The sequence below is a fragment of the Rhinolophus sinicus genome, linkage group LG01 (genome assembly GCF_036562045.2).
Source record: "Rhinolophus sinicus isolate RSC01 linkage group LG01, ASM3656204v1, whole genome shotgun sequence".
Classification (NCBI taxonomy): domain Eukaryota; kingdom Metazoa; phylum Chordata; class Mammalia; order Chiroptera; family Rhinolophidae; genus Rhinolophus; species Rhinolophus sinicus.
The window spans coordinates 171,129,874-171,155,672 of NC_133751.1; the positions used below are offsets into that span (position 1 = coordinate 171,129,874).

The window sequence follows — 25,799 nt, forward strand, 5'->3', positions numbered from 1 at the left end:
CCTCATCAGATGTGAAGGAGTCAGGTGAAGTTAGCTACTACTAAGGTTTCTCGAGCATGAATTCTGCACGACTAACCCATCGTCGAACATAACTGAAATAATGATTCTTCTGCAGTTATTTTGGAGCTTTCACTATTGCTAGGAATCGTGCTGGGCAGATGCAGGAGTCACATGGGAAATGCAGGCAAGCACGACTGAATAATGCCCATGTTTTGGGGTAGTGACCTCAATGAGGTAAAAAGGGCCTTTAGAGGTGTTTTGTTTTAAGGCGAAACAAGCCTGAAAAATGTTCTTGAGGATTTTGGGATAGAGAAATACAAAATGGATGTGTCCTTTTAAATGTTTAAGTTCTATCACTTTTGCTGTGCTTGCTCACGGTGCAAACTACTTAGGACAGCGTCCCTGGCCCAGCCCTGCTGAATGTGCGGTTTGAGGTCAAAGCAGGTTCGGCTGCTAATCCTGGACCGGAGCTCTTGATAGAACCCTTAGCCCGGGAGGCCGCAGCGAGGCTGCTGCGAGTTCCCCCGCCCGTGGGCGGGCGCCGCGCGGGAGGCGGCGAGCACCTGCTCTGAGCCGGTAGGCTGGCCGGGCCGCGGCCTGGGACACCCCCTCCTCTTAACCTGGGCAGAACCCAGGAGAGAGAGCAGCCCAGGTGACTCAGATGAGGGGCCGGGGGCCGGGGCAGGGAAGTGACCAGCTCCCTTTTGCCTTCTTGGAACTTTGGGGCGGCGTGTCATTCCTGTTGGGAGGCGGCAGCACCCTGGAGAGTGTCTGGGGGTGGGCGTGAGGGCGGTGGTCTCCAGCTCAGTCCCACCGCCCAGCTCCGCGCCCCCCTCCCACCCGGCGCCCGCGGACCAGACTGCGTGCCCCCCCCACCCCCCGTACCCGCCCGCGCCGGGAATGGAGCGCCCCTTGGCTGCCACCTGCGGGACCCAGCGGGTCGGGTGTGGGGTGCGAACCCGCGAGATACGCGCCGCGGGCGCGGCGGCAGCGGCATCGGCGGCGACGGAGGAGGGAGGGGCCCGGAGCGCGGCCCAAGGACGCCCGGTCCTCCAGCTGCTGCCACTTGACTGAGCCATTCGCTGGCGAGGAGGCGGCGCCGCTGCCCTTGCTCTGGGCTGCACTTCACTCCTGACCCGGCCTCGGCTCCCCCTCGCCCTGTCGCCACCCAGCCCCCGGGAGCAGCGCCGGCGCCGGCAGCTCCGGGGACCGCCCCGGGCAAGGAGCCCGCCCAGCGCCGGACGCCTCCTGGCCCGCGGCTGTACCGGCGATGTGTCGGGTAAGTGAACATCTGGGAGGGCGCGACAGCTGTGTGTGTGTGTGTGTGTGTGTGTCGGCCTCTGTTGGTCGGCTTTACCCGGTGGCTTTGCAATGGCAGACACCTGTGAGTTAGAAGCGGCTTCACTGCACCCTTGCCGGCAGCTGCCTCAGCTGGAGCCTCCCGTCTCCGTCCCCTCACTAAGGAGAGTCAGCCCCAGCCCCTTCCACCTGGCTCTGAGCCCCCCGGGAAAGGCATTATGCGTGGCAGCTCCCCCCTCCTTCCTCCTTCCTACCTGAGGAGTGAATGAAGATCATCAGGTAAAGATTTGCTTATGAGCATTTAATGTGCATGCCAAGCTGTCAGGAGTATGCGCTGAATGGCATATGATGAGCAAAGTGTTCATTCTTGTGCTCTTAAGAGGCTGTGGGAGGCTGCATCTTGAAGGGAATTATGATGCAAATGGAAATAAATCGGAGTATATGGGTAAAATCCTTCAGCCATTAGCGCAGGGATCTGAGACGAAAAGCAGAACCATTGGAGTTGTTTCTCTAATGCGTCTGGTCTGCCCCCTCCCCATCCTTCATGGAAGTGAGTTAACGTAAAATTACAAACTAGTAAATGGTCTCATGAGAGACTCCATGTTTTTAGGATCTTGTGTATAGGGTATTTATCGTAGGGAAATGTTTAGTTAAGGATTCAGAGGAATAAGGAATCGACCTCTATTATGACAAAGTACAAACCACGTCAAGATAAACACTTGAGTGTAACTTTTGTTCTTTGGGTGTGGTTGTTTCAAGCACCTGATAGAGCTATCATATATACATGGGAAATAACATTCAGGTATTCCGCTTGACATATTCAGCAGAACGGTCTGGAAAAAAGTCACTTCAGTTTTTAACTTCCTTGTTTTGCCGTCAAACAAAAATCACTTATTTAGATCCACAATCTTAAAGCAAAAGGGTACTTTTAAATCAGAGAGCAACCGCCAGTCCATTTTAATATCTCCTCTATAGCACTCCTTTTTGATGGAAACTTCAGCGACAGGAAGCTCACCACCTTGCGAGGTATCCCTCCCGTCTGTTACTGTTAGTGAAACCTTGTTTACACTGAACTGACAACTGCTTCCTTGACCCTGTTTCTCATTAGTCCTCCTTTTGCCAGTAGCCCCCCAACCTGTGAAATTATATGCAGATTTTTTCAGCAGAGATTTCATCCATCTGAAAAGAGTCCATGACCTAAAAAGAGTTAAGCATTGAAAAGTCTAAAGAGGTACAAAGCAAGACTTTGTTGCCTTTATTTGATAGCCTTTCAGATCCCTGAGCCTCCTCATCTGTAAAATGGGAATAATACGCTTTGTCTACCCATAGGGTTATTGTGAGGATGAAATAAGATTATCTTCATAAAGCACTCAGTAAATGTTACCTAGATGTCAGTAAATGTTAGTTGTCTTCACTTCTAGGTTTCCTTCCTTACGTAAGATCTCCTCTGTACTGAAGAGCCTTAGCCCCAAATTGAATTCAGTAATTTAGTCTCATCTGAATAGTGCAGAATGCAACGAGTTCCTACCTTCAAATGAAATCGTCATCCTTATTTATGCAATTAAAAATTTCTTGAGTACGAATATTTTTTTCTCTTGTCTTATATTACTTTAAGCCTCTCTTCAATTTCCAGTTTGTTAGGTATGTTTTCATCTTGATTATGGCATTTATCATGTTAATTCTACCTTCTGGTTTTGAGTCACCTGCACATTTGGTGAATTTGTTGACCAGACATTCAAATCATTGATTGTATATGGCACAGGTCCTTTTGCTTTGGTGGCATATCTGGAAGCCTGTGGCACAGTAATGGTCCTGGACTTTTGGAGCCTGGTTTTGGAGCCTGGGCCTGACACCTTGAGAAACTCCTTTTCCATGTTAATAAAATGAGGTTAGTAGCATCTGCCTTTCAGGGGCTTGTACTGTAAGTGTACTGAAAGTGCAAGTGCAGGACTGGCTGGGAATCGAGTTAGCCCTCAGTCGATATTGTATCTGAGACAAATTAATGAATCAGCTGAGCTCAGCACTGTCCTTATCAAACAATTTTAGCGTATAGATCAGTCTTCTTCATAAGGACATCATGAAAAAAATTTGTATCCAATGCCTTGCTAAAAGGTCTTGAGTATTCTCTGACCTATCACAAAAGTAAATAGTGTTACTTTAAAAATGACTGATTCTTAGTACACTGCTAGTTCCTAGAAATCCCCAATCTTTCTCCCCCAAATGTTCCATTTTTACTGATTAAATCTTGAATTTCGCAAGACAATGGTATTAAACCAACTGGTCTGTAATGCCTAGGAATTCTGTCCTTCAGTTTTGAAAGGTAAAAAGAATGGAGGGGAGGAAAACCGGTGTTTGAGTCTCTAGTCTCTTAAGACTATCCTCCTTCTCCTCGTTTTTCCAAAGGTTGTCAGAATATTTCTGTGTTCACATCTGTGGGTTCTTCCTGGAATATCAAGCGACCTCTTCTGCTTGTACCTTGGTTCTCTCTTAATGAGGCTTCTTTTGTCTTTTCAGTTTAAAGATCATTTGCTTTTAAGAAAGCAAAATAGTTGCTGAGCAGTTCTGTTTCCGTTCTCTAATTAATACACCATCTGCCCTTGCATTTGGGAATCTTTAACTGGCATCTGTTTTCCACAGTAAGGTGTACTATGAACAGCAAGCCACTGGTGGAGAAATACAACCAATCACGGCATTATAATGTTGGAAGTTTGAGGAGTAATAAATAACCCCAGTCAGTATCTGATATGGGAAGAGCCTGTACTTTAAGAATTAATTTATTCCTTATAAATTAACAGTGTAAAATTAAGTATGTTTCACAAGGGGCTGAAGGTAACATAAATTTGTGACGCCGGATGGGTGCCAGAGGCCAGGGAGGGACAGAGTCCTGTGAACTGGCAGTGAATGCCCAGCTTGGAGCTAGTCTAATACAGAACAATTGAAAGCTTGCATGGGCCAACGAGGCACTGGCCCAAACTACTGTGAGTTTGTGGTCTTTGCTTGTAAGGGCCCTGAAAGGGGTAGAACTGTGTGTAGTTCACTGTTTTATTCCCAGCATCTAGCACACTGTGAAGAACATGGGTATCTGATAAGTAGCCCAACTTAATTAGCATTCATTAAATGCCTCGATGTAGAGAACCCTTCTGTGCAGAATAACGAAAGGAGAAATGACTACTGCCTCTGAGGAATATTGAATCTCCTTTGGGGAGACAGCATTTATAAATGAAATAGACTGGACATCAGTTCTTTTAAGGAATCAAAATTACATCTACTATTGCCTGGAATTTAATTCAGTGTATAGCACTTAGCACTCTTAATTTATTATTTATGCCTCCTACTTGTTCTAAATTATTTGGAGTGGTTTCACTACGTAACTTAAAGACTAATCTTGAGTTTATAGGGAAGGAAAAAAACTCTTCCTCTACCCTTTCAGATTCGTTGGCTGGGCCTGCAAATCAAACTGATGCTTAATTAACAGGAGGAAAAATACATTTAATTACCTATCTGTGCATGGGAGTTCACAAACAAATGTTATTCAAGGAGATAGTTAGAATTGGGGAAGTATATGCCATCCTAACAAACAGTGATCAAGTGTGGAAGAGGCTAGGAAAAGGGGTTTGGGGCTCCTGGGGTCAGGGTACCAATGGAAAGGTGACTAGGACATGTGTGACTAATATGGTTGTTTAGTAAGGTTTGTCTCGGGTGGTTAGTTGCCTCCGGAGTAGTTCTCGTCCTGGTACAGGAGAGGGAGACACCTTTACAAAGGGAATTTTGTGCCCTAGTTTTGGACAAGAAAGGGGGAGGGCAGAGGGCTAATTGCCTTCAGCTCAAAACAACGCTTATGCCAGCATGGCATATTTTGGGGTGGCAAACTCTGGTCCCCTTCAAATTTAATGACACTGAAGGTAAATAAAGTTTAGTGACTCAGAAAAATGTCAATTAAGGTCATTTGATTACTCAAAATGACTAAGATTTCGGTAGTTTGGACCAACCTTGAATTAGAAACTACTGATGAAAGTCTAGGCTTGAATAAGGCCTCTGGTCACATTGCTAATTAAATGCCTCTGCCCTTATCTAGTCAAAAGCCATTCCGAGAATTCTTCATGTAGAATCTGTTGGTTTTTCCGGGTTTTCTGAGCTCTGAATGCCACAAGTTTGCTGTTCATGATAACATTTCTCTCCATAGGCCCAGTGAAGTTCAAAGAAAACCCTGTGAGAAAAAGATTTTGTGCACTGATTTTGAATGTAAAGTCATTTTGTTTAGTGGAGTCTTTTAAGCTTGGCGTTTTATAATATCAAGGTGTCATTTCTTGTAAGAACCTTGGTCAGGATCTTGGATGAACTACCAGTCTGCACTCAGAAAAATGAGAAACGGCTTGACAAAAAAAATAATCTTGTTTACCAAGTCCTAAAATCAAAAACATCTTTTCCCTTCTTCTTGTACATAAAGCTTTAGGATTAATAAAAAACACACCACACAGCACTGCCCCCAAAGCGGATATAGACTAAAATATAAGATGCAAGAATATTTAGGTAAATCATAGATGATAAATATTGAGTACATGAGAGATATAGGAGTTGCTCATTAATATTCTAACTTATTTGTAAACCTTGACATTTTGGAGCCAGTGCCTTGGAGGGCATCTAGCATATCCCCTTACAAATTGGTTCCTGGTTCTGACAGAACCCCGCATTAGTTTAACCCTCTTGTCTGACTCAGCGTGCTGCTTTTTTTTTTTTTAAATTAGATGTACTATCATTGATTAGTTTTACTTGCTAATTGAATGCTATCGCCTAAATTTTGATATGGGTCCAGGCCTGTTCTCTTCACAAAATGGTTGAGTCTCATATTAGCATTAAACCTAGGTTTAAGGCAGCTATGATTGCATTACATTATCAGTTTGGCTTTTTAATAGTGACATATTTCTGATGAGAAAAACAATATGTACATTTGAAAAAATTTAGGAAACAGAGAAAAGCATAGAGATTTAAATTATTTCTAATCCCACCATCCAAAGAGAATCTCTGTGGATATTTTCCTGTATTCTTTTTATAGCATATATATTTTAAAAATTGGAATCATGTTACTAAATATTCTTTTTAGAAGTTATTCATTTTTGTGTTATGAACTACCCTAAAATTTAGTGGATTAAAATAACAAACATATATTAATTTCCCAGATTTTGTGGCTCAGGAATCTCGGTACAGCTGAGCTGAGTGCATAATCAGGTTGTCAGCTGGGGCTGTGATTTTATCTGAAGCCTTAACTGGGGACAGCCGGTTCCTTGCACAGTGTGGTAGAGATTTTCCTCAGTCCGTGCCTCATGGCTCCTCCATGGTGCTGTGGGCAGCACAGCAAGTGGCTTCTGTCAGAGCGAGAGGAGGCAGAGACAGAAGTCATAGTCCCTTTGAAACCTAATCTTCAAAGTGACATCCCATCACTTTTGCTGTGTATTGTTAGAAGTAAGACATTAGTCCTTCACTTAAGGAGAGAGGGGATTAAACACGCGATGGGACTTCCACGAGGCAGGGATTATCCGAGGCCATTTCCTAGGCTATCTACCAGCGTTAACAGTTCCAGAATATTCCAGCATGTAGACCTGTGATAAATCTTACTGTTGGACATTTAGGTTATTTTCAATTTTTTTTAAATTTTTATTATAAGGTGTTCACGAAAATTTATATAAATTTTTGTCTGCAACTCTGACCATATCTTTAGGACAGATTTCTGAAAGTGGAATTATTTGGGTAAGGGCTTTTAATATATATTGTGCTACTGTTGAACCAAATTACACTATGTTTGAGAGTGGTAATTGCACTCTACCCCCTTTAAGACAATTCTTTTGAAGAACAGGTTTGTAAAATAAATTATTGCGTAATTAGGCAGTTTATTTGAATTAGCATATGTCATGAAATCTGAAAGGGAGGCAGTGTGATACAGCAGCAGTTTCCCTGAAACCAGAAGTAAAAGATGTGGATTCCAGAATAGGCAATGCAGTTGACCTCTCATACAATGCCATCAAGGCCACAAGCTTCCCCAGGCAGGATATTTAACCTGCTTAGGTATACAGTTATACATCAGTGTATGTTTTAATGTGAGAAAAAATAATTCCCGTCCATTGTATGAAATAATTATAACACAATAGGGAAAGAAGAAAGGAATAAATGGAAATGAGATACGCTCGATAGAAACAGAGATAGATAACTTACTCTGAAAGCCCCAGACACTTGGTTTACATTTGTAACTTATGGCTAGCCACACTCTTGCTCTCTTTGTAAGAGGAGAGGAATTTCCCTTCAAATAGTTAAACAAATTATTTAAATCAATTAGCATTTACTGAGGCCCTTCCTACGCTAGGCATACAGAAGTGAGATACAAAGATGAGTAACAATTACTTATTACCCATCTTCTTTCAGAAAGAATTGAAGTGGTTTGGCCATATTCCTGCCTTCAAGTCTGTCTGTTAGGGGAGCAGACTTGTATTCAAGGCAGACAAAAGTGCAGCGGTGGACATAAATATGTTCTGGAAACCCTAGGGAGTGATAGAGTAATATCAGATAGTGAGAAGGCCTTCACACAGGAAGTGTACTTGAGATGGACACTTAAGAATGGGTAAATTTTTAAAGAGAAGAAATCTGTGTGAAGTAATGCTAGAGAGAAAGGGGGAAATGATAAGAAAGGCTTTTAGAAGAGAAAGCGTTTGATGAGGTAGGAGTCTATGGAATAAATCATCGGCTTAGCACAGAGTGACTGGGTCATGATTTTCAGGTTGCGATGAGTCGAGGACTGAGCATTCATTTTTGCTTTAGTTTTGGCTTCATGTTCTTATTCCAGCTCAGATTCCTAGTTTCAGCTGCAGGATCTAAAGAATAGTCCAGTTGTCACAATCTAAAGACAATATTCTGACACTGTTACCCAGTTCTCTGCCCCTCTCGCCCCCCCCCACGCCCCCCATTTAACAACAGTTGCTTAAGGAACTGGCTTCAGAATCTTACAGAGCTTAATTCATATGTCAGGGACCAGTTGTATCATTTAGCTAGGACATGACATGAGTAAGAAATGAGTATAGAATATAAAGTTGAAATGTTTTACAGTCTTAGTGGTGATCTAGAGCAAGTTTTCTTCAGCTAGTGTTTTTTTTTGTCTTTTTTGTTTTTTCCCCCCAGTTTAGTTGGTCAGAAGCTACTCCTTATTTTCCTGCAAGGATTTATACCATATACATGTAATACGTTGCTGGAGGAGTTACTGCAGCCCGACGTTCAGTAGTCATAATAGGAGTGGTCAAGTCAAGGCAGGCACATACGCAGAGTAAAGCCCTGAAGGGCTGAGGGAAATGCATGCTTGTTTCCCTTCACCTGGAGGATCTGGTGAAGGAGATGAACCACTGACACCCAACACAGACCTACTGTGTTTCCCCGAAAATAAGACCTAGCCGGACCATCAGCTCTAATGCGTCTTTTGGAGCAAAAATTAATATAAGACCCAGTCTTACATAATTATAATATATAAAATATAATATAAAATATAATATATAATACCAGGTCTTATATTACTTTTTGCTCCAAAAGATGCATTAGAGCTGATTGTCTGGCTAGGTCTTATTTTCAGGGAAACACGGTCTAACCCAATTCTAACTTCAGAATCCTAAGTGGCCATCAGACTTCTTAGACCATAATTCTCTTTCCTTAATTATAATAGTATAACGAATGCACTTGAAATAATAATGTGATGTTAGTAGGTTTAGGGGGCAATCAAGAGAAGGAAAAGAAAGAACACTTGCAGACATCTTGAGTGTTGCAAAGCAATTTTAGATGCTTTACGTATGGAAGCTCACTTAATTTTTATGATGAACGTCTGAGGTAAATTCCGTTTACAGATGAAATCATACCGCACAGCTCTACTCAGGTTTGTCAGAATCTCAAACATTGTCCTTTCACTTACCAATGTTATTTTCTCTGCCTCTCCATTGAGAAAATTGGGCCCCACGTGTGATCTCACGGAGAGCCACCCCGAGACTGCCCTGTTGGGGAGCAGCTGCGCACGGCGTGTGCTGAGCATGAAACTCTGCACTCAGTTTCCAGAGACTGTACAGTCATGCCTTTACGTGACCTTCCACTAACCAAAAGCATATTTACTGTTTTCTAGCTTTTACTTTTTGGTGAGAGTATTACATTTAAATTGAGTTCATTTCTATTTGCCAGTTTAACAGGTGTCACTTGATCCTGTTAGGAATTTAGTCTCACTGATTCTCAGTATTGCCAGTACAGAGACCTCTGTTTAATGTCCAATTTTCATGGAACCCCCGGAAGAAAGAAAACACTTAGTATCCATTATTACAGATCAAATAATGACAAACTTGCTAGTAAGAACTCTGTTTTTTTAAATGAACTCTGTTATATTTTCTAATGAATTGGCATGTTGATTAACTATATCTACAATGAAATTTTAAAGTTTGTGTGTGTGTGTGTGTGTGTGTGTGCATAAGACTTTTTAAAGACTGCAACATGGTTTGTATTATATAGAGATTGCATTAATTCAGGGCTGGGGTCCATTTTAAGCTAGAACTTGAGATATAAAACAACAGAAGTCTATTTAAAGGCTTAGAATATGATACAAACAAGGACATTAATAACCATTTCTGTTAATCTAGTATTTAAGGTAGACTTATTTACAGAGCAAATTTTAGTCCCCCCCCCCCCCCTTTTTTTTTTTGCTAAAGCTTTGTGTGTTTCGGCCAACTCATATTTTTTAAGGTATGGCTTTCTTGGTGCCGCCTTTCCTGGCTGCTCATCAGGCTGTCTGAGGGCCCTGCATCCCGGATGGAGGACCACAGCTCCCAAATGCACTGGACAGAGGAGCAGCAGCAAATAGCATGTGCTGCTGAAGGCCTAGGAAGGAGACCTGTAGGTCTAGGCCCACTTCAGAGGGAAGGGCTGGGGCTACGGCCTGACACACTTTATATACTTAGTGTTTCATAGTAACACTGAGGGAGACAACAAGAAGGGACTTTCTCTTTACCTATGACTGTTCTGTGTATGTATGTGTGTGTGTGTTGGGATTTGAGGGAAGGAGTGGGAGGAAAAGTGTCCTTGTACTTTATTATTTTTGGCTGGCAGTGGCATGAACAAATGGCCACTTCACCTACGAGGGCAAGGAGAAACCAAACTAAGGACCCTCTCGGGGCATCTGTGCTACTCACGGCCTGAATTCGTTGTCATCTCGGTCCCACTCTATCTCCCTTTGATTTTATTTTGTTCAGTAAGATTTGAAAGCACTTCTGTTGATGAATATTGGTCCTGGACACGTAGTAGAGACTCGATAAAAACTGGCTGGATGGTTAAGGAATGTTCTCACTGACAGCTCTTTATGTATCTTAAGATTATAAAGTATAAAAGAAATTAATTTTCAGTATTTTTAGAAAACTATTTTTAAATATTTTATATTTCTGTATTCAGCCAGTTAAAATGGCAAGTGAGCCAAGATATTTTTCTTGATTAATGTCCAGCTTTAACGGATTATTCCTTCCAGTGATAGCCATAGCGGCTTCCCAACCTGACAGATGAGTAACAGTGGAAGAACCAATCCATCCAGCTAATTGTGCTGTCCTGATCTGCTGAAGGATGGACTTACATTTGGCTAACACTGTTGCAACTTTACTTCTTCATTATGAATCAACTATCTTATTAGGGGAGACTGAAATTATACAAAGCTTATTCTTCAGTTGTGTTCAGCGTGGGATTGTTACTACCTTTTAATATGTCTATCAACTATTTGAATAGGTGTTCTACAAAGAGTAGTAGCATACATTTCCCTTTAAGGATCACACTGCCTTGTTCGTGATAAATCTCAAGAGGCTTTTGTGGGGTAGAAACCATAGTACTAAAATCTGACTAACAGAAATGTAAGGCCGTTTCCTAGTCCCGCTCTGTCGAGGCAACTGCATCTTTTCTGAGCACATGGTGAGCAATTCCATAGTCCCGGCTCAGTTGATTACCTAACGACATGACTGTACCAGTGTCACTTTACCCACGGTCGGGCCTGAGACCGAGCTGACAGCTAGTCCCAGGGTAGTGATGTTTGGGAGCCCGGGAAGCGCTGGGCATTAACATCCCTCCCTATGGGTGACACCTCCCCAAGGACAGGAAGGGGGGGGGGCGCTGCATGGTCTTTATTGGTAAGAATTAACCTCACAAGTAGGAGTGGGGGGTAGTTTATCAATTCAAGAGGGAGAGGATGTTTGGCACTTAGGAATATAAGCTGTGATTGGATAAAGTATTATTGGAGCAACTGTTGTTCCAAGAGGAGCCTGGAATTAGGAGTAGGCGTTGCATTGCTTACTTGCCGTGAGACGTCTCTGGGTCGGTTGCCTCTGCAAGTGGAAACAGGCCTGTCTGCCTATTTCATCTGTTTGTTGAAAGGAAGGAGGTGGTAAATGTAATATGAATTAGTAAACTGAAGTGCTAGAACAGTAGTCTCTTGTCCTTGATACGAGGACCATGGCTAAACTAGCTCAATGTTGACAGCACAAGTATTTTACTGTCTAGGTACCTTGAAGGCCTACCGACAAATCGAGAGATGTGCTCAAACTAAACACTGCGTGGGGGACGGAGTATTGCTACTCTAGTGTGTGGGGTAAGGCTAGAGATCCCTCTCCCCACCCCACCCTCCTTAGTACAATACTGTTAAGGAACGATACTGCTAAGGGCATAGGACTCTCACATCTAATTTCCAAATTAATTTATCTTCTATTGTCATTTCAAATAAAAGCACTCTATATATAGGTTCCCAAAGGAAATGAGAAATAGTTGAAGTCCTTGAGCTGGCGAGAATGGGAATGGGAGGCTTCTGGCTCTTCTCTAGGTCCAGAAGAATATGACCAGCGAGTCTGGGCCGATACCTGTAGCAGGAGGCTTACAGCACATGGCTGTTCTGTGCTTGGATGCTGCCCTGTCACTTTACAAGCTGGAATTTTAGACTGATTTCAAAATTTGGTGTGACAAATTCAAGCAGGCAGCCTTTTTTTTTAGGTTTAAATATATCATTCTCTGGACTTACGTCACCCAGAATGTTCTCAAAAACTGTGTATTTTATTGAAGTAAAACATCGCGCCGAAATTTCTTTCATGGGCAGTCCTTAGCACTTCCCACCCAAAAGACAACCACTGTTAGGATTTCCATTTGTGGGTCAGTATTGACCATTCTTGAAATTCATACAAATATGATCAGTCTTTTGTATCTGGCTCAACATGTTTCTGGGATTCACCCATGTTGTTGCACATGCCAACAGTTTATTCCTATTGTCACGTAGTATGCCATTTTCTGGATATCCCCAATTTGCTTATCAGTTTGCCTACTGATGGACATTCTGGCTATTTCCAGCTTTTGTGAATAAAGCTTCTATGGATATTGGTATGTAAGTTTTTTGCAGACATGTTTCCATTTGTCTTAAGTACTTAGAAATAAAATGGCTGGTTCATAGGGTAAGTGCATTGTTAACTTTGTAAGAAACTGCCAAAAAATTTTTTAAAGTGGTTGCATCATTTTTCTACTGCCACCAGCAGTATGTGCAATACACATCCTCACCAACGGGAGGCACGGTTGGGCTTTTCAATTTTAGCAATCCTAGTGCGTGTATAATGAATAGTATTGCATTGTAATTTTGGAAATATAATACATTTTAAATTTTTTAAAAAGATTTTATTGGGGAAGGGGAACAGGACTTTATTGGGGAACAGTGTGTATTTCCAGGAATTTTTATTGCGGGGAAGTGGAGAACAGTAGTGTTTTTCCCAGGACTCATCAGCTCCATCCAAGTCAAGTTGTCCTTTCAGTCTTAGTTGTGGAGGGCGCAGCTCAGCTCCAGGTCCAGTTGCCATTATTAGTTGCAGGGGGCGCAGCCCACCATCCCTTGCGGGAGTCAAACCAACAACTTTGTGGTTGAGAGGATGCGCTCCAACCAACTGAGCCATGCGGGAGCTCAGCGGCAGCTCATTGACTTCATTCTAGTTGTGGAGGGCGCAGCTCGCTGGCCCATGTGGGAATCGAACCGGCAGCCCTGTTGCTCACAGTGCGCGCTCTAACCACCCGTCCGCCCCCGTTTTTAATTTTTAATTTACGTACATAGGGCTATATCTTGTGCCAGTTTTGGTAACATGGTATTAGTATACAGTTGTTCATAATATTCCTTTGTTAGTCTTTTAACGTACATAGGATCTACAGTAATGTTCCTTTTTTAACACATCTTGGTAATGTGTCCTCTCATTTTTCTGAATCAGATCATATTAGATGGAGACTTAACTATTTTATTAGATCCATTTAAAGACCCAGCATTTGTTCCATTGGTTTTCTTTGTTTCCCCTTCTCTTTGCATCATTGATTTCTACTCTGACCTGTATTCTTTCTTTCCTTCTTACTTTGGGTCTAATTTACTTTTTGTAGCTTCTTAAAGTGAAAGCTTAGATCAGTGAAAGCTGAGATCACTGAATTAAACCTTTCTTCTTTTTTGCCACAAGCATTTAAATCTATAAATACCCCTCTAAAGTGAATAATGTTATTTCTAAATTTTTAAGGTGGTTTCTGTTATTTAGTTGAAAACATTTCCTTGTGATTTCTTCTTTGCCCCATGGGTTATTTAGAAATGTGATATTTAGTTTCCAAATATTAGGGACGTTTCTGGATATTTTATCATTTATTTCTAATTTAATTCTGTGGTGGTTGGAAAACACACTCAAGATTTCAAGCCTTTGAAATCTGTTGAGAGCATCATGTAGTCTCCCTTGGTGAATGTTCTGTATGCGCCTGACACGCATACGTATCCTGCAGTGGCTGGGGATGGGCTTCTATAGTGAATTACCTCAAGTTGAAGCACAGTCATTCAAAACTTGAATTCCTTATATTTTCCTTTGGATGTTGTATCAGTTACTGAGAGAATAATGTTTGTAATTCTCCTTTTAGTTCTGTCAGTTTTTCCTTCATGTATTTTGCAACTGTCAGTAGTTACACACTCATTTATGACTGTCACGTCTTCCTCACTGACACATAAAATGCCCCTCTTTATTTCTGGGAATATTCCTAGTCTTGAAGTCTGCCTTGTCTGATAGTCATATAAGCACAGCAACCTTGTAATGCTTCCTGTTTGCACGTTCCAGCCCTCTTCCTTGCAAACTGTATATCTGTATTTAAAGTACATTTCTTATAGGTAGCATAAAGTTGGATTTTTTTTTTTAACTAGACTTTATTTTTGAGAACAGTTTTAGGTTCACAGCAAAGTTAAGCAGGAAGTACATTTATCAGCTGCCCACCTACCTTTACCCGACAGCCTCACCCGCCAACATCCTGCTCCAGAGTATTATGTTGTTCTGGTCAATGAACCTACCCTGACATATGATCAAAGTCCATAGTTTACATTAGGGTTCACTCTTGGTGTTGTATATTCTGTGGGTTTGGACAGATGTATAATGACATGTATCCACCATTATAATATCATGCAGGGTAGTTTACTGCCCTGAAAATCCTCTGTGTGCCACCTTCAACTGTCCTCCTCTCTAATCCCTGACAACCACTGGGCTTTTTACTGTCTCCAAAATTTACCTTTTCCAGAATGTCATATATTTGGCTTTTTAAACTTACTTATATTCACTTAAGGTCCCTCCTTTTCTTTTCATGGCTTGATAGCGCATTTCTTTTTAGCACTGAATAATATTCCATTGTCTAGATGTACCACTGTTTCCCTATTCACCCACTGAAGGACATTTTGGTTGCTTCCAAGTTTTAGCAATTTATGTAATAAAACGGCTATAAACACTCATGTGTAGGTTTTCGTGTGGATATAATTTTTCAAGTCATTTTGGGATGACACCAAGCAGCGTGATTGATTGCTGATCGCATGGTAACTTATGTAAGAAACTGCCAAAGTAGACTTGTACCACTTTGCATTCTCAATAGCAATGAATGAGTTCTGTTATTCCACATCCTCATTAGTGTTGTGTTTTGTATTTTCATCATTCTAATAATTTGTAGAGTTACCGCGTTTCCCCGAAAATAAGACCTAGCCGGACAATCAGATCTAATGGGTCTTTTGGAGCAAAAATTATTATAAGACCCAGTCTTATATAAGACCGAGTCTTATTTTACTATAGAAGTATATAATATATACTTACTATATAAAATAAGACCTGGTCTTATATAAGACCCGTAAAATAAGACCGGCTGTTATATTAATTTTTGCTCCAAAAGACACATTAGAGCTAATTGTCTGGATAGGTCTTATTTTCGGGGAAACACGGTATCTCACTGTTGTTTTAGATGCAATTCCCTAATGATCTATAATACTGAATATTTTACAGGTGGTGGGCCCATTGCTGTAGCACATGTTGAAAAGATTATCTTTGCTCCTTTGTCAAAGATCAGTTGGCTATTTGTGTGAGTTGGAGTTTATATAGTTTTAACTAGTCTTCCTTTTAATTGAAATTTTCAGTCCATTTCCTTTCAAATAATTTTTGATATGGGCTTAAGTCTTAAGGCCACTTTGCTGTTTGCTTTCTAATTGTCCCATTTTCTTCCCCCTCCCCCATATTCCTCCTTTTCTGCCTTCTTCTGGGTTAAATGTGTCTAATTCCTCGTTTTTATGATATACTTACCTTTTTAGTGGTTTGTCTGTTGTTTTTAAAAATCTTTTTCACCCCGTTTTTCAGAGTACATATATCAATGGGTTTCTGTTCAGATTCACTAATCCTTTCTTCTGTAATGTCTAATAGCCCATACAATGAGTTTTTCGTTTTAGTATGAGTTTATACTGAGATTTGTTTTTACAATTTCTATTTCTCTAAGAGATTGTTCACACATTATAATCCTTTATGTCTTTGAATATATTTAAATACCTGCTTTAAAGTTCTGTGAATTACCAAATGCTAGATCATTTTGGGGTTTGTTTCTAGTAACTGATAGTCGTTTATTTTTTCCTTGATCATACAAGACATTTTCCTGCTTCTTTGCATGGTTAGTAAATTTTTATTGTATGATGGACATTGTGAAGAATACAAAGGGTACTGAATTTTATTCTTTGGTAGAATGGGACTATTTGTTTGAACTTAGTCTGGTATGGCCCATGGGCTGGCTGCATGTTTTTGTAAATGAAGTTTTATTAGAACATAGCGACTGATCATTTGTTTACATATTGTCTCTTGCTGCTTCTGTGGAGCTGAGTGACACAGATCATACAGCTCACAAACCTAAATTATATACCATGTGGCCCTTTAAGAAAAGTTGGCCACCCCCTGCCAGTGGACTCCTGACACCTAAGGTGTCATGTTTCTGGAGCAGTAGCCAAATGCCTGAAGTGTTCAGTGAGGCCTCTCCACTTGGGATGTTTGGAACTGCAAAGACTCCCCAGCCCTAATGGCTGGTGTCACCGTTCGCTTCTAAGTGCAGCGCAGGAGTCTTGCTCGCATCTTTTTCCTGCACGTGCACACTCCAGCCCCCAGACAAGTATGCTCCATGGGACTGCCTCCCTCCCCACAGCTCCCTTTTCTCACGAACTCTGTTTCATAAATTCCTTCTGCGTCAGCAACCCTACCTCTGCCTCTTCAGCTCAGAACTGCCACTCTGCTTGGGCTCACCTTCCCCATGATAACACTGGCACATGCCCCCCAGGCAGAAACTCAGGATGGTCATTTGTGGCATTTAGCATCCTGTGGCTCCCTTCTCTTGGGGATCAGGCCTGGGCTGTCTGTTGTGCGATGCCTGGAAATACCTGCTGTGAATGAAAAAAAGAGTTCTATGGAAAGTAACCTCACAGGGTAAGCTGGTCATAAATTCCTATTGGGCAGTCATGCCCCAGGCACTTAACTTCTTTAGTAAAAGGTTCATCTTTGCCTTAAGCAAGCCCTGTCCACTGTTTCTGTGCATCTAGGTTAACGTACCTTTGAAATGCCCCTGCCTTCTAAAGCATGCAAGACGTCATCCAATCCCCACCTTGCTTTCTCCCACCCTCATATAATCTTATTTTCCATCCTTAATTTCAAATGCATAAAAGAAACTGCAAAACTGTTATGCTCCAGAGCATTTTAGATCTTGCTCCCTGGCATAGGTTCAGTTTGGCTCAAATCAATGCTTATAAAAATTCTCCACAGGTTTGGACGTTTCTTACAACAACACTGCCCACGTTTGTTTTGTCCAGGCTTAAAGTTGTTCAGTGAGAGCAAATCTGGCACTACTTTGTTATGATAAACCTTTTGCAAAATCAAAGATCCTAGAAAAGATTCCATTCATGGCCTTTTATCTATCTGACACTCACTCAGTTTTCTACATAATCGTTTTCAGGTTGGCTGTGTTCAATTCCCACGGTCATCCCTCATAGTACAAAACAGATAGTACGTAAGTTGTTACACGTTGGAGATGCACAACCAGGAGCGTTCTCGTCTTCAAGGAGTTCAGTCTAGTAAACCAGACAAACATCACACTCATCCCTTTTCCCATAATTTCTGGAGCGTGAAGTAGGGCATACAGAACGAGGTAATTCAAATCCCCATATCATCCTTATTAGTGGTAGAGGTGGCGAACAAATGCAGTGTTATAAGAGAAATTGGGTAGAATTTACAGAAATCTAAAAAATGTATCATAGCAATAAGACTTGGGCAAAGGTCACCTTTCCTGGACTTATTTACCTACAAACTAGTAAAAAATGAATTAAATGCATGCTAGTTTTTACCTTCCTAAGGTTTCAGAAATAAATCAACTGAGTTTTATCTTATGAATTTTTAGAGCTGTGTCTTTGGCTCCAAAACTAAGATACATAACCGGTGACCCTAACTTCATTCATAGAGACGTTGCCAAGCTTTCTTACAGCCGAAGGCCCCTCCAGTTAAGGTGCTTTGTATTGTTCTAGTTAGTTTACCCTTAAGTTCTATCTTAACACCTAGTTGGGTAGCTTAGAAGGCACATCACAAACACTGCAGCCTACTTATCTTGAGAGAGAAATGTCCATACTGTGGATAATTTTTATGATTTTGTTTGAGCCAAAGCTGACAGTTGCCAGGAAGCAAGATCTAAAATGCTCTAGAGGATAATAGGCACAGTGTTCCAGGGGCACTTCTGAAGCACTGCAGCTACTCGTACAAATAGAGGTATTAATCCTTAAAACCTCAATTTCTAATGAAAACTAAGAAGTAAGCAATCAGCATTCTTTAGCTTGGCAGATTTATGAAGACATTTTATAACCAATAGATACATTTCATAGACATCAAAGCCAATTATGAGTATGGACTGATTTTGTAAAACCCAGGCAAAATAAAGCAACAAACTTAAGTTAGCTTTTATTTACTAAGGATTAATCTTAGATCACGTGAACTTAAAAAGTATTTGAATTAGTTTCTGTACCTCTGAGAACTTTAGAACACCCAATCCTTACAAATGCTTGCCTTTAAATTCATTGTAACAATACCATCCAGAGGTAGAAAACTATCTCACATTTATAACATACGTAGACAGACATACACAGACAACAGTTGGAGCCAAATTTTGTTTTGAAGGCCTTTTACAATTTATGTCCTTGACACATCAAGCTCCAAATGACCTCCCTCCCCCTTTCAAAATAAGGAGAGCCACTTTTAATACCTCAAAGAATTGGGTTGAAACCTAAATGATATCATAGGTGGATCCATTTATCTAAATAGCTTTCTTTGGTAATTCTTTTACATGGTTTCACTTTAACTTAGGGGAGAAGGCCTTTTTAAGTTCTGAGACAGTCTCTAATAGTTTTTTTTCTTTTTCCATTCATACTGCCTAATTTTATAGCTGGCTTTTTCTAACTGTGCGCAGAAATATTAATTTAGAAATATCAAAGGAGCCTCATCTCAGCCCCCTTAGTATTAATGGGAGGCTGACTACCCTGGGGCTTGTCAGTGGCCTCAGAGGCACAATTTCCCGTTAATCATGAAATCTTCAGAGTCTGAACAGACTGCTAGGGAAACCAACTTTATGTGTACGTGTGCACGTCTCCACAGAAGCCCAGTGAAGTGTATACCCCTATATACATTTCTGCTTCACGCCTTAGAGGAAATGCTCCTCACGCAACCCCCCCCAAAATTCTTAAGTCACCTAAGAATACTCAAGCAAGGGCCAGAGAGCGCTTACCAGGTCTCATCAGAACAGTGACGCTTCCCAGGGCCCCCCTCTCCAGGTGAACCCAATGTCAGGTGCCCTGCCTGTCTCCCCAGGGCTCCCGCAGGCTTCTCAGGAATCGGCTGCGTTGCCACACTGGATGCCTCATGGTGCCCATGTGGATTTGCGGATCTACCACAACTATCATCACCCAGCAAACTGGCTATTTGGGTTGGGAAGTGAGTGTCCTTCCTCTTTCAGAGCTAAGGAGAGTTCAGTCTATCCTTTAACCAACAAAGGTTTTGTTCAGACTCTCAATAAGCAATCCAATTAAAAAACTGAAATTAGAAACCTATTTTCCTTTCCCTGGATTATCTCAATCCTTAATCCTCTGTGAGGATTTTCTAAGAACAGCTCAAATAAAGTCATGGTTTGCTACTTAAAGCAAGGAGACCCGGAATTCCAAGAGAAACTCACCCATTCACCCGATGCAAAGCGGGGAGCTGATGAGGCACAGAGGGCCCCTGCTGGTACCTAGCACCTGGTCCAGGTCTGCAGGGTGGACTGGGTGGGCTCCGGAATCCTGCTGTATGATGCCAGGTAAATGTTGACATAAAAAACGTCCAAACCTGTAAGAACTTTTGTTAAGAGTTTATCTGACCTAAAATTGACAATTACCGGGGAGCAAGATCTAAAATATTCCAGAGGATAATAGTTTGCAGTTTCTTTTGTGCATTTGAAATTAAGGAGGGAATGTACGGAAGATTACACAAAGGTGGAAAGAAGCAAGGCGGTGACTGGATTACAAGATTATGTGCTCTCTTAAGGGTGGTCACACCTTTGAAGGGTATTTCAAAGGTGTGCTAACCCAGATGCACAAGAACAATGGGCAAGGCTGGCTTAAACACCTGTCAGTAAAGAAGATCTACGCCTGGGCGTGACCACCGTCCTTAGCAGGCCAGTTAGGAACTCATGATTTATTACAGCACCTCTTTTCATCCACATATCAACCAAAAGAATGAGATATTTAGGCTGAGAAGCCTTAACCTTATTTTAAATTAACCTGAACTATTCACAGGGAATCTCTAATTCAGAAGAAAAAGAGGTGGCTCTGCCACATCTAACGTGCGTTGCCTAGAGCTGTGGGCACTAGTTTTAGGCCATCACTCTGTCCCACTCTGAGTTGTAAGCATCTGACCAGGGGACACACCCTGACTGTAATAACAGCCCAAGATATATAGGTTCCTGAGGTTTGAAGCAGGAGCAAATTCGGATACGCTTATTTCCCTTAACAGTACAGGTCAGAGGTTGGCAAAAGTTTTCTGTAAAGGGCCAGATGGTAAATATTTGAGGCTTTCAAGCCATGGTCTGTCACAACTGCTCAGTTCTGCCAGTTGAAGCCTGAAAGCAGCCATAGATGCTAGGTAAACAAATGAGCAAGGCTATCTTCTAACAAACTATTTCTAAAACAGGCAGCTAGAATTTGGCCCAAAGACTATAGAATTTGCTGACCCCTGGTGAACATAAATAAATCTAAGCTTGCAAAAGTTTAACCGTGTTTTCAGTTTTATAAAATTTTCAAGGCCTTAAAAAAATGTTTTTCTATTTTATAAATTGCCGTTTCTATGGAGTAATTATCTTTTTTTCTATTGATAAGATAAAGCTATAGTCCACGTGATCAACGTGGTAAAAAGGACTGTTTCTGCATGCCACCTAATCATACAGCATTTTGTGTTCTATACCTTCAAAATGAAACTTTTCTTGTCTTGACAGATAAACACTTCATGTGAAGAGTGGTGACGGGGGCATTGAGTTCTGAAGCGGCCCGGAGTGGAAAAGCACGGGTCAGTTACCACGGGGACAGACGTTTGGTGTTTTCCAAAGATGCTGAAGTAGTCTTTGCCACTCACTGCTGTGCTGCGCTCGGTCGAAGCTCTTCCTAACATGGGCTGCATGAAGTCAAAGCAAACGTTCCCATTTCCTACTACAATTGAGAGTGACAACCGGCATGCAAGTGCAGAAAGCTTCATGTCAGGAGAGAGAGTGCCTCCGAGGACGCCTTCTCCAGTTAGCAAAGAGGAGGCGAAGGAATCCTCAGGGTCTGAAACTGTCGTCTGCGAATTTGCACACCGCCTGTCCCAGGAAATCTTGAGTGACGCCTTGCAGCAGTGGGCAGAAAACAACATCAAGTACTGTGACATCCCATTCATTGAGAGTGAGGGGTAGAATGATGGCACTTTCTTGAACTGTGGCTCTAGTTGGTGCTAATTTAAATACAGGAAGCAAAAGCAAAAAGTGGTGCGATTAAATACAAATGACTCCATCTGAATGTAAAAATAAGTCTATGATAATATCAAGAGTGTAGGAATACCTAAAATGAAATGTGTTTTAAGCAGTTCTATGGTAACAGCAATTTCTATCTGCTTGGTCTTGGATTTTAGTCCTTTAAAGGATTAAACACAGGTCCTGTGGCACCATCCTAATCAGCTGTATGTCACACCACTTTCTTGAGACAGTATAGCATCACCAAAGAAATAAAAATGAAAAAGTGCCCTAAGTTTCCAAATGGTTTAAAGACCTTCCTTTAATATAACTATTTAATTTATACCAACCTCCCCACCCCCAAGATATAAAAAGGATTTTTTCTTGAAATGCCTTGGCAATGAATGGCACTCAAGCCAGATTAACAGTGAGTGGGTCTTGTTTGTCAAAACCATGTATGTCAAGAATCCCTATTTAACACAAATGATCAAGCATTAGAAAGCAACCCAAGTAGAAGAGGTCCACCTTGAACCGTCCTTAGTAAAATAGTTATGCTTTTCATCCTCAAACGTAAGTATCACCTTGAACCTCAGGGCCCTAACTGACCACAGCTATTATTGGATGACTCAGATTTTGTGTAAATTTCACAAGATAATTTACAGAATTATGGCATTAATGTTTATTGCACTGAATTAAGCCCAGTGATATCACTATACAAGAAAACAAGTTTGGGTACCTTTTATAAACAGAAGCCCCAGTTGGCAAGGTAGGAAGCAGAACCTGGTCACAGCGCTGAAAGCACATTAAGCTTTACTGTCTCACAGATGCAGAGGGTTGGTATATGGGACTCTTTCCCATTTTTTTATTGACTAGTGGGGCAGTCACCAAATCACTGTGGGACCAGATTATGAATGAAAATTCAGTATTGTATTACAAAAGATCAAACACTTTTGTAAATTGCCGTTTCTATGGAGTAATTATCTTTTTTTTCTATTGATAAGATAAAGCTATAGTCACCTCACATTTACTCCAAAAACAGTACTTACGTATTTTTTTTTTATGGTAACAATGCCCAGAGGGCATTTACAGCCATATACTATACTATTTTTTATAAATTAGGCTGCCTTTTTTGGAAGCTTGGTTTTAAAGAATTAGTACTATTTGAGATCAATGGTGACAAAAAAATGGGGAGAGAGGGAAGACGATACTAAGACATAACTTGTAGGAAAATTGGGACTGAGTCTCTCGAATTATCTTTTCATGAAGATTTGCTACACATTGAGTTTAACTGGAAAGGGAATTATTTAAGCCCATGTGCGTTAGATCCTTTTAAGATACACAGACCCTTGTCATTAAAATCTAAAGGAAGGCAGAGAAAGGCTTGTGACCACTTTACTGAGATAAATACGTATTTGGCCTTTTAAGCCGGCAGAAATGCTATATCTAATTTTAACAATCATACTTTGAAATCCACAAATAGTGAATTCTCCAACTTACAAGGTCCAAGAAACATCTTTGAAGTGAGTGATGTGCCATCTTTCTGTTGTCTTTGGATACCTGGTCATTCAACTTGCATTTTGCCTAGTCCCAGGATTTGTACTGTCCTATTGTACTTGCCATCTTAACTCATAAAATAGAAAACCCACACCCATTTATACAAGGAAATATATGTTATAAGTCCTAAGGCTGAGAACAGAAAGTTTCCTAAAACTGCAAAACATATTTCCAGCTCATGAAGAAAAATTTAGGTTTTTGAGTATTTATAGTGACTCAGACAAAAGCTTAGATGTTGCCATTTTTCATTCATTTTATATCTCACATCAGGACATTTGCTACAAAGTCATTTGCTGAAAGATAAAATTAGGTATATAAGATAAGGCAAAGCCATATAAAAGCAGCACATGATATGAAAATTTTCAGCACACATATGGACATAGACTCCTGGGTTTTGGTTATAGCTGAATGTTTTAACCTCAGGTTCCTCCTGTGCCCTGGGCCCGTTTCCCAGGGGTGTAACAGGGATGCCCGCCAGAACCATATGTAGCTACACGTCTAAATTCTGTTGCCACCCTGACACTAAGGCAGTCCAGCTGGGTCGCTGAACACCACCCCCTCGCTCCTGAATCATTTTAACAGAGTATGTATCCTGTGACATACAGACACCTGTCTGGAAATGGGCAGGAGCTGCAAGGCTGGCACAGTGTCAGTGGATAAACCAAGTTGGGGGCAGGCAGGAGAAAGAGCTGGATAAAGAATCTGTACTCCATGTGGTAGTTACCCAGATGTAGTTTGGCCTTGATGACAAGGTAGAGAAGGACATTTTTGGCAGGATAATTCAGCTTCTTTCATACCTTCATACTTAAATATTGAATTGACTTCATTTTAAAGGTCCTGTATGAATAATAAAAGAGTAGAAGGACTACTTGAGAGAGGAGACATAAAACAGAAGACAAAGAATTATTAGCTACTGGAAAGGGAAACATTTGTTCCAACATACATCACAAACACAAATGAAATATGCATATATGACCAAATCGTGAGGGAAAGGACCGTGAGGAAAATAGCACAAGAAACAGCACGAGTGCAAACCCGATCAGAAGACGCACTGCAAAAACAAGTTTCCAACTTAGGGAAAGGACGCAGGAGCAAGTTCCTTTCTGTACCACGCTGACACACACCCAACCACTGCGTCTGTCCCCTCAACATCAACCAGGAGAGGGGCCGAGGAGCCACCAGCAGGACAGAGAACCTGCAGGTGACAACGGTAGAAGCAGTTTATTAGAGGAAACGGGCCAAGGGCCAATTCCTCACTTAACGAAGCCTCAGATCACCTCACCGTGTGCTCTCCCCGCTCAGGGTCGCTTGTGCACAATACCTTTCAGTTGTAGGCCTGTGCTAGGAGCTCTCTCTCCACTTTCAGTTGCCTTACCAGTTAGTTCTCTGCAAACTACCTATGGTTGTTATTAGCACTTAAAGCACAATTTTGAAGGGGATAAAAATGATGTTAATCCCAAATGCATAATTTGTGTCAAACTGCCTTATTAGTATTAAAAATAGACACACTGAATGAACAAAACGTGGTACTCGTATCCTCAGAATCATTGACACTTTATGAAATGGAGGGAACTATACTTTTGTATTATATGGTTTTAGAAATCAAAAGTTAGAGACACATTATAAATAATGTCAAGGAACAGTAATTTAAAAACACTTCTAACAAATACAATGTTTGCTTAATCATAATGCCCTCACCTTGTATTTGTGTGGCCACATAGGACATACCTGGTTTGGAGCATTGGGCACAAGCTCAGACGCTCTCCCTGTATCTTACTTTGCAAAGTTCAAGTTTTGTTAACAGATTCTCTTTCCTGTAAGACTTAGCTATGAAAGGGTATATTTTTCCCAAATATTTTTGTGAAAATACTTTTTTTGTAACTGTACAGTAAAAGTCTAGCTGCAACTAGCTATGAGTTCTTATTTAATTGAAGTAAGCAAATGCTTTTCAACAGTGTGTACTTTCAAATCTTTTAACATGAAGGACTTAACATTTTCTGCATTTCTAACAAATATAAAGTGAATAAAAATTCATTTATGTGAGTAATTTCTTCAATCATTCAGTTCCAATATAGGAACTTTAAGAATATAAATGTAAACATGTCCATTATCATGGCATCTTTATTCCCAATCTGTTTCTAAATTTTTGGGAAGAAAAGTCCTTCATGTTTAATATATTAAGAACAAAACCTAAAGCAATGCCTTCTGGACTACAATTCCTCATCCATGAAAAGGTACAGGATATAATCTTTGATGTTGTTTCCAGTGCTGCCACTTTTTGTCTTATAAACCTTATGTTCTCTTAGTTTCTGAGGGAAGGAAAAACTCTACAAGTTAAAAAATAAATGAGAAACTGACCTTTAACTTAAAAATTATTCTTACCTTGACTTTGACGTCCCAAGTCTAGAACACCTTGCAGTTTCTTGCCTACCTCAAAAAAACCTTATTTTAAAGACACAAACCATTCAATTAAAATAAACAGATGACTATAATGTGAAAAAAAAAACCTTAAGTTATCAGTCAACAGTACCAATTATTGAAGGTATTTCGACTTTAAACGAAAAGTCCTTTTGTCCTCCTGATATGAA

At 40.9% G+C, this 25,799-nt stretch overlaps 1 protein-coding gene across 2 annotated transcripts; it reads left to right on the forward strand.

Annotated features, from left to right (window-relative positions):
- Positions 1-44: 44 nt before the first annotated feature.
- Positions 45-25,251, forward strand: AKAP19 (A-kinase anchoring protein 19). 2 transcript variants are annotated; one of them, XM_074339415.1, is made up of 2 exons: positions 45-1,279; positions 21,169-25,251. In XM_074339415.1, the coding sequence occupies exon 2, from the start codon at positions 21,340-21,342 to the stop codon at positions 21,619-21,621; it is 282 nt and encodes a 93-aa protein (XP_074195516.1). In that variant the 5' UTR covers positions 45-1,279; positions 21,169-21,339; the 3' UTR covers positions 21,622-25,251. The 2 variants fall into 2 exon arrangements, with proteins under 2 accessions (XP_074195516.1, XP_019596274.1); XM_019740715.2 differs by lacking the exon at positions 45-1,279 and adding an exon at positions 1,374-1,578.
- Positions 25,252-25,799: the final 548 nt, after the last annotated feature.